General features: G+C 32.0%; 1 protein-coding gene and 1 long non-coding RNA gene across 3 annotated transcripts in view; one reads left to right on the top strand and one right to left on the bottom strand.

Annotated features, from left to right (window-relative positions):
• Positions 1-4,975: 4,975 nt before the first annotated feature.
• On the bottom strand, positions 4,976-9,604 carry AIMP1 (aaRS-interacting multifunctional protein 1). 2 transcript variants are annotated; one of them, XM_074114194.1, is made up of 6 exons: positions 9,388-9,604; positions 9,008-9,145; positions 7,958-8,126; positions 7,010-7,170; positions 6,533-6,643; positions 4,976-5,283 (listed from the first exon to the last, which is right to left on the bottom strand). In XM_074114194.1, the coding sequence occupies exons 1-6, from the start codon at positions 9,481-9,483 to the stop codon at positions 5,017-5,019; spliced, it is 942 nt and encodes a 313-aa protein (XP_073970295.1). In that variant the 5' UTR covers positions 9,484-9,604; the 3' UTR covers positions 4,976-5,016. The 2 variants fall into 2 exon arrangements, with proteins under 2 accessions (XP_073970295.1, XP_073970305.1); XM_074114204.1 differs by having other exon boundaries at positions 9,259-9,395.
• Positions 8,491-9,825, top strand: part of LOC141447220 (uncharacterized) — a 111,093-nt gene continuing 109,758 nt past the window's right edge. The window contains exon 1 of the long non-coding RNA XR_012454217.1: positions 8,491-8,610. This is a non-coding gene — a long non-coding RNA (uncharacterized lncRNA). The remainder of the gene's footprint in view (positions 8,611-9,825) is intronic.

The raw sequence follows: 9,825 nt of genomic DNA, 5'->3' as shown, positions 1-9,825 counted from the left end.
TCGCCGGTGTACAGAGTACTTTTATGACCAATAAATACAAATGAAGATAGAGTAACTTACTCTGCTGAAATGTATTTATCAAGTTCGGATGGCCATCCTCCTCGAGTCAGAAATTTCTCGGAAACTTCAAGGAGTCGAGTTTTTTTCGCCTCCTCGTTGTCGTTGTAATTATTTGGTTCACAAGTAATGATTATAACTTGAGATGGGATTGTTGAGAAGCAAGTAGCTGGGATCCTCCACTTATTGTATACCAAAGCAAGCTAAGTAGCCCACATAAAGCAACTTTAAGATGGCCTAAACAAAAACTTGTTCCCACTACAGGGACAAGAGTTTCTCTCGGTCTGGATTTTAAACAGGAATTTGGCTAGGACAATGGAATTATCGTCTCATCCCTAATAGCCAGCCTGTTATATAAGAATTTCATAATCCTGGAAGTGAAAAGTTGGATTCGAAGAAACAGTTTTTCTCTAAACATTTAGTTTTCCCGTTTCTTTTGCGAATTCAGGTTTTGTTTTATGAGTGGGTGCATAAAAACAGGATATCTTGAAAAATAAAGATTGTAGATAGAGTGGCGGCAAAAAGTATTTGCACACCAATTTTTCTTTACATTTTTGAATTTAAGTGATAAAAAATTTTGGTAAATTTTACAAATTAAAAGTATCCTAATTTCTTATCAAATCCCTGTGTAAATTTAATAAAAAATTTCTACTATAATGAAACAAAAACTAAATATAACATAAACCTACGGAAAAAAGTATTTGCACACATTGATTATAGAATTTCAAAGGTCGTTCACTAGTTATTGTTTTCTTATTATTATTATTATATTATTATTTTATAATTGTTATTATTTTGTCTCCCTCAGTACTCTACTGTGATTGGATGTTTGAAACTCTTAATAGCAAATACTTTTTGCCATCACAGTATGTCTTAACTTGATTCTTCGATTTTAATACTTCTAATGTATTTTTCTTGCAGAAAAATTATTTATAATATAAAATTGTTTGAAACTTGTAAACTACGTAAAAAAGATAAAGAATCTTTCAGGCATAATTTTTTAAATGCCCTCTCTATAACAATTTTTTTATAATTAAAAGTATAAATTCCTTCTTTTTATTTTTATTTTTTGTTTATAATATTCCAGAGCTGCTACTGCTTTTGTCGGAAGGGCAGCTCCTAAAATAGAGGTCTGCAAAAGACTTCAAAAAAGTACTAACTTTTTGAATGCCATAAATCAAAGTTAATTTTTGTGATGAAAACATCCTGCATCATATTTATTGATCAGATTTATCCCCTCCGTGATTAATTTTATAGTTACTTCAAATAAAACTAAATATTTATTCGATCTTATATTTTTCTCATAGAGTATTGTTCATCTTTTTGAAGGATTTTTACCAGTTTCAATCATGATATTTTTTTTTAAATATCTTTGCTAAGCTTTCGACTTAGGGGACTAAATATCTTCAGGGCTTTTACTTTTATATATATATATAATATAAAGCGCGTCAACGTTTGAGGTTATTGGCGCCTGGAGCTTTTTTTCAGTGCACTGCCGGCCTCCGGACATTGCTCTCTCGTTACATACAACACTGTCAATCACTATTAACTTGTACTTATTATCAATTATAATTCGTTTGACATTTTTAACATTAAAGCTAGGTGTGCCTTCTGTCCTAACTGTTGAAAATCTATTTATTTCATTATACTATATTTCTCCAACTTCTGTTTTTAAATCTCCATTTTTTCATCCATTGATCATAAATTGCCAACTATTTTATTCTGGAAAGTTTTTTTTTCTAGATAATAAGATTCCCTTACAGTTTTCTTAGTTTTTAATCATCCTAATGGTCACAGAATAATTTTATTTCTTCAAATAAATAATTCTAATCCATTACAGTTTTTCACTATTACCATTCATTGATATCCCAAACACTTACGATGTATTTTAGTCCTTCGAGGATAACTGAAGTTTCCAATTAGGTTTAGCGAACAAACTGGTGAACTAAATTAGCATATTCATTCTCATTTACAAATTCTACAGTGTTGGTGTGTCGATGTAGAGACTGTTTAAAGCCCTAAGGAGATAATAGATAATATAATATGTTGTGATAATAGATATCACAATAGATCTTTTACATCGCAATGGATTTGGCTTGTACTACATATATAATCTAGAATCTATACTTAGCCTTCCACTAGTAAAATAAAGTCCCTTTTTTGTTTTATTGTTATTATTTCATCATTTACCTCCAGCTCCAACCCTCACTTTTATTGTTTTATTTCACTGCTGTTTTATTTCTTTACAGCAATAGAAATTCTGCCTCTTTTGCTTATTCTTTAATCAATTATCGATGTTAATATCGGTGTAATTATAATTTTGATAAATTTATTTATTTTGTGCTGAGAAATGGATAAATCCTTTAGTAGCAAACGCTTTGCGGAAAAAAAAATAAAATTAGCGAATATTTTTAGTGGTTACTTCGATACAATGTTTGAAAAAGATGATAGACTAGACAGGCGCATACATTGTGTGTGATACCTTCAAGTTTGATGATGTAGTACTAGACTAGGTTTGTTTGGAGTGACGAGCGACAAAGCAATCTACCCTCCTGCATTACTGAAATCGTACTGAAGAAAAACAGTTTTCACAGGTGTATAAATATATGGATGTTTAGTGCTACCTCGTGGCGAATATTTGAACTAACTTACCATTTTGGGTAATGAGATAAAAGAATGGTTTTTAAAAAATGCTAGTACAAACAGTGATTGTAGCGCTTCTTGGGAGAGGCAGCATGAACTAAAGTTGATTAGTTAATAATTTTCTTTGTTTCTTTTAATTACTGTTTTACTTTGTGTTTTTTAAAAAAGGCATTGTGGCAAATAGATGGTATTAGGTAAGTGCTAATTAATGATACCGGAAGTGAGCAGAAATAATTTGTTTTCTTTGGAGAATAATGCAAAAAAGAATCTTCCTTGTCGAGTGTGCAATAGTACATCCAGGCTATATAAGTAAGTGAAGTTTGCAGGGAGGGAGGGTGGGATGAATATTTTTAATAGTTCGGTACAATCATTTTTAATAGTTCTGTACAATGTATGAAAAACATGTTAGACTAGACAGACGCATACATTGTGTGTGATACCTTCAAGTTTGATGTTGTAGCAATAGACTAGGTTTGTTTGGAGAGACGAGCGACAAAGCGATCTACCCTCCTGCATTACTGAAATCGTACTGAAGAAAAACAGTTTTCACAGATGTATAAATATATGGATGTTTAGTGCTACCTCGTGGCGAATATTTGAACTAACTTACCATTTTAGGTAATGAGATAAAAGAATGGTTTTTGAAAAATAAAATGCTAGTACAAACAGTGATTGTAGCGCTTCTTAGGGAGAGGCAGCAGGAACTAAAGTTGATTAGTTAATAATTTTCTTTGTTTCTTTTAATTACTGTTTCTCCGTGTGTTTTTTAAAAAAGACATTATAGCAATTAGATGGTATTAGGTAAGTGCTAATTAATGATACCGGAAGTGAGCAAGCAAGATGATAATTTTAATGGTTACTTCGATACAATGTTTGAAAAAGATGATAGACTAGACAGGCGCAAACATTGTGTGTGATACCTTCAAGTTTGATGATGTAGCAATAGACTAGGTTTGTTTGGAGAGACGAGCGACAAAGCGATCTACCCTCCTGCATTACTGAAATCGTACTGAAGAAAAACAGTTTTCACAGATGTATAAATATATGGATGTTTAGTGCTACCTCGTGGCGAATATTTGAACTAACTTACCATTTTTGGTAATGAGATAAAAGAATGGTTTTTGAAAAATGCTGGTACAAACAGTGATTGTAGCGCTTCTTGGGAGAGGCAGCATGAACTAAAGTTGATTAGTTAATAATTTTCTTTGTTTCTTTTAATTACTGTTTCTCCGTGTGTTTTTTAAAAAAGGCATTGTGGCAAATAGATGGTATTAGGTAAGTGCTAATTAATGATACCGGAAGTGAGCAAGCAAATTCAAATCTGGACAATATTAAAGCGTCAGAAAAGAAGTTACAACTGCAGAGTTCCTTATCTGCGAGGTAAAAAACTACTCATCAATTAATAGTTTTCAAGTGTTCCACTAGATTGCATGAGTATGTAGAATTTACGATATGTATAGTTTTCTTTTTTTTATAATCTTCACTGTACGTAATGACAGGAATGAGAGTGACAATAAATACAAAAGAGTAATTATTGTACATAAACGTCAAGTTTATTTAAAAAATTAAGTTAAAATTGAATTAACTTTTTTTGGTGAACTTTTTACTTATTCTGAGTAAGTAAAACATACGAAACATTTGCGTAGGTATTCGTAGAGGTTGCACTTAACGATTAACAAATCAATGATATAAATATTTGTTACATTTCATTCTTTTTGAATAATGTCCACTCCTACTCTTTGTATAGTCAAAAACTATTTTCAATTATTATTTTTGCTTCTGAGAATAGAGAAAATGAAGATTCAATTAATTCTGAACCAATGCAGGGAATTGTTTTTAGAAATTAAAATATGTACATAAATTAAGTTCAGACGCGTAACTTAATATAAACATAACTTCGTCCTCTAAAAGTTTATAGATCACATCAACTACCCTGATATCCTGCTCTATAGGCAAATTGAAAGCACTTATTAAATTATTGCTCTCCAAGTACATTACCAACTGTGTATCCATTAGCTTTTCTAGTATTTTAGGTACTACCAGCTGGATCCATTAATTTATAAAGAAGAGCAATTGCTGTTAGGCAATTATTATAATTTTGTTTTAATTAGAAAAAAGCTGTAGTTTCATTTTCATTTCTGCTAGACTTTTAGTTGGTATTGTTTATTTACCTGTTCTATGTAGAGAAAGTTCAGACAGTAAAATAATTATTATATAAGGAAAACTTATAATCCCTGCAAAGCTATTTTATTGGAGGAGGTAAATTAAACATAAATTTACGATAAAAACTTTATTATGTAAAGTTATAAGTCAAAGTCATTTGATATTCACGCCAAATAGTGTAGCAGATTTTACATAACCACCCGGCACTTCCCACCTCACACCTCGATACGTAGCAAAGCCTTCAGAATCTGTCAGCAACTCAGGCGCTAATGTTTCAAATATTTTTTTTTTTGGATTAAGCACAGGTTCTGGTCCATTTGGGGGAGACGGATATCCTGGTACGGTAACTAAATCGCCAGGTTTACAGGTTGGTGAAGGAGATAACACTTCTACCCTGTCTGTAGTGCAAGCACACATCACCTTAAAAAATTAAATCAATCAAAGAGGAATAATTAACAATTTTTTAAAAAATAAATAAAACAGACGATAAGATTCATCATTTTATTTACACACCAAAGAAGGCAAAAGTAAAACTTGAAGAAGAAGAAAAAAAAAACTGTCTGTTTCATGGACACGGCCGTGTGTTGTACGTGAATACGATTACATAACGGGTTATATTTTATAGTTTAAAGTCGGCTACTGGCTCTTCAGGGAAAGTATTATTAAGCAGCGGTAAGTGTTTTTCTTTTGTTAGCTTCAATGAGCGCAGAAACCATAGACGATCACACACATCACACTTATGTCCGAATGGATTGTCGACAAACGTCGTAGTTAAACGTGCACTAGCTACTGCCCAATGTGTCTTCATAATCGAAGTTCGAAGCAATCTATGCCTATACAGTCCGCTGTCGTTGTAGAAGCGATTTCATCATCCACTTGCAAAATTTACACCGCCCCAACTGCAGATGTACTGACAGCGTCGCATCGGCCGCATTCATTCTTTTACGTTTCCGGCACAGCTTGACTCGGTTATATGGTGTTTTATTATTACCATTCGATAGTTCTTGAGAAGCCCATTCCAACCGTATACATTTCTCTGTATTTGGTTTTGGCTTTTCGACGCGTATAGGCCGACATTATATATTTTTGATATTTTTTTATTCTAACACCTTATTATATTCACTGTCACTATTTTACACTAATGTTTTATGTATAATCGATAGATTGTGACGACAGCTGACGATTAAAACTTAAACGAACATCGTAACTTCTCCGAGTCAAAAGTTATACTAATTGCAAACCTCGATACGCAGCAAAATGATCTCAAAATGGCGGCGCTTCCCCCTCGTCTCAGTCCTCGCTTATCGTAATGAATTCTTTGATCCTTTAGCTATCCAGTGGTCTAATTTAAGTTTGGATGTAGACGATAGATTCGAAACTATAGTACCAAACTGTATCCCCCGATTTTGTTATCATTAGGTTGTTTGGATTGCCTCCATATGTTAGCAAATTTAAAGACGTATTCACGTCAAAAAAAAAAAAACTAAATACATATTACAATGAAATAATAAAAATCAGAACTAAGATCCTCATTTCTTCAAAAGAAAATACGGTTGTTAAGGGTCCCAGGTGTCGTTATTTGAAGATTTATGTTCCGAGCTTCTAAAGGCTTTGAAGTTGATGATTCACCAAATAGAAAAAAAAAAAAATAGGAAAAAAGTTACTATACCATTCCTTCAGAAGTAACTCCTCTCATTTTTGCTGGTTTTAGATTGCATAACACTACAACCAATCTATTTTCCAATTCTTCTATTGGTATATGCTTAACTAGGCCACTAACCTAAAACATTTAAGTATATACAAATAATCTTTGTAATAAATAATTCTGTAAGAGTTATGAGTCAATTGAATAGAGAAAGGAGCAAGAGAAGGAAGATGTCTATTACAGAGCGGAGAGGCTAGCTAAAGGATATGTGTATTAGAAGAATTAGAAATTACGTTTATATTGCGCACATTATCAATAGTTATTATTCCTCATAATATAAACATCCTACTAAACGAGTTCGGTTTTTTTGTTGTTTTTTTTCAGTGAGTAGTTTCTCGTAAACTGAAGGATGGCATATCACTAATTACTAAAAATCACTAACAATTACTCATCATCTTTAGAAAATATAATTCTTTTAAGCTTAAATAAAACATTTCTTACCACAGTGATCGGCTCTTTAGCACCAACATCTACTTTTTCGACAAATAAGGTGTCTGCATCCTTATGTCTTTGAATATCAAGAATTCTACCCACTTTTAAATCTAATCGCCCAATATCAATTGGTAGAACTTCTTCCCCTGCCACCATTCTTTTACTGCTACCTAGAAGTTAGAGATTTCTTTAAAGTTTGACATTTACTATTCCTAAAACCTAGCACAATCATGGAATAATACTCTCAAATTTCAAGTGTTTTGCGTTTACTGGGTTCGATTCCTAGTTGGGTACAGTCTCAAATGAATGTAAATCAATATTAGTAATTCATAGAAAAGGTTATGATTTTTTAATTTAAAAATTGATAATTTAATGAAAAGTAGTAGTTGGACTTGCATTTAAGACACCTGTTGGCTAGAGGACAAAAGCCAGCCTGAAGTAACTGGTACTTTCATTTTGCAATCCTTCCCAGGTCCTAAACAGCCGAAAGACGGCTAACAACTAGACTATTTTTAATCTACTCTTAAAACAATTTTATTTTGGGAGAAATAAAAAGTATGGCTGAACCCCAACAATAGAATCTGCTCTTTTGCCTTTCTGTTCATATGGTTAACAAAACCTTTAATGCGAACCTTCACGCCAAAGCAGGCTGCCGAGGCAAAGCTCACTGCTAATCACGACAGCGTTGACAGCACAAATAAAACACACAGCAGATTATTCTACTAATTTTCTTAAAACCATAAGTACTAAAATTAATTGAAACAGCTATAAGCTAACAAAATAAATCTTCGATTGAAAAATAATATCCTAAACTCAATGTTTTCCCATTTTCCGAAACATATGTTGGTAACGGGATGGAATTGATTAGGTCAGCTGCATTTATTACTGAATAAAAACGGAAGTAATAATTGGTTTGTGTCCTAATTTTAATTGAGAAAGAATGAAACCTCACAGTACCTTCTTTCGAAATAGTTTTTTCTTCTTTCTGAATGTCTTTCTTTTGAATTTTTTTATTTGATGTCACATCCGTTGGCTTATTTGATAAAATAAGAGTAGCTGGTTCTTTTTTAGCACATTTTCCTTGTAAGGTTACTTCTTTAACGGGTATTTTAATGGCAGATTGAATCTTTAAACAAAAGTTTTAAAAAAGTTGGTAATTGGTTCTTCTTCAGTGTTTTTTGGTCTGGTTGGCTTGGTTAGTTGAAAGAAACAAAAACACATCGTAAGAAAAATGAAAAGTGAGTGATTCGACAACTCATGGAACTAAATTTTACACTGAAACTTTTATCTAATGCTGCGAATATTAGACAGTGCAGAGTAAATAGCAACAGTGCAGTTTCATTTCCTAACAGAGTTACCTACAGTAATACAGTCATCGTATAAAAGGATTAGCTAAGAGGCTAGTGAAATGTATTCACACGCGGAGATTCCAATTCGGATCCGGCTGCTGGCCCTTAGTTTTCCCTTTCTAGAAGCTTCTTACAGCTCAATGTATGGTGGATGGAAAGTGAGAGATCACTGCCCAGAGATCGGTAGTGCAATGAAAGAAGCTCAAGGCGCCAATAACCGCACTTAAAAAAAGTAATAAATAAAAATAATAATAATAATTAGTATGAGATAACTAATAAGTAATAAGAGATAAAAACTGAAACAAAAATCTATAGCATTTTAGGGATAAGAAACCTGCTTGAAAAAATTGTTTTCTGTCTTGAAAAACTTAAAGAGGTTCAAATTCAAACATCTTAAGTCATTTAATGCATTAGATGGCAATGACTTTTTTTTTAACATTTCGAGGGATCTTTGTTCTTAGAATGAATTATTAGAGTATATAAATATAAAATAATAATGAAGGCCGTCAGGCAAATACTTCATTATATAGAAATAATATCAGAAGTAGAACACTGCTTAATTAATACATGATCTTTACGATACATCAACTGTAGCATTTTGGAAGTATGATCTATGTATTACAATAGATACCTAAAAATAATTAAACAAAAATATTACTTGTTTTTTCCCATTAGCAATTTCTAAGTCACAAAGTTCTTTTTTAAAGTGTACAATAAGTCTATGTAATTCCTCATTTTCTTTTTTCAACGTATTTATCTTGTTCTTTTTCCAGGATAATTCCTCCAAACTGCTCATCTGCAAAAAAAAAATCTTTTGTATATAATTGAGGACCGTTTCTGGATCACTAGGCTTGTGAGTTGGATAGCAAGGGATTTTTGGTTATTTATATTAATTTATTTGTGGCATACCACAAGTTTGTGAACCGGTAACGATTCTGAAGTTTAACAAAAGTAAGTGATATTAAAACACCAAATTAAAAAAAACATACAAGAAAGTTTCGACAACTTAGTTTTAAAAAAAGAAACAAAATTAAATACCTCATCACTTAATGTTTTAACAGCTGTATCGATTTCCTCTGACGCACAAACGATTTCGTTGAATTTATTCATCGCTTGGTTGTTCTCGAAGTTCATATTATAAAATAAATAAACTACAAAAACAAAAGAAATAGGTTATCACAGTTTACCTCGTAATTGACCTGGTTATTTTACAGTGATTGTGATGGACTATTTGAGCTGACTCGGTCCACAGGAACGAATCCAATGGTGGAACGTGTTGATTCAAACCCCTATTTTTTAAAAAATTTATTATGTAAATTAAAATGAAAATAATTAATACTGAAGTTATCACACCAGAATAAAAAACCTGGCAAGCTTAAAATATTGATGCTTGGAGGGGGCATAAGATACAAGATTTTTTAGAAGACTGTCAATAATTTTAAAATAATAATATATTTATATTTTCTTTTAATAACA

This window comes from Rhodnius prolixus, unplaced genomic scaffold, assembly GCF_049639745.1.
Source record: "Rhodnius prolixus isolate KJV_2025 unplaced genomic scaffold, Rpr scaffold_1, whole genome shotgun sequence".
In the NCBI taxonomy this organism is placed as follows: Eukaryota; Metazoa; Arthropoda; class Insecta; order Hemiptera; family Reduviidae; genus Rhodnius; species Rhodnius prolixus.
Note: the sequence above shows the minus strand (reverse complement) of the source record. Positions and strands in the feature narration are given on the sequence as shown.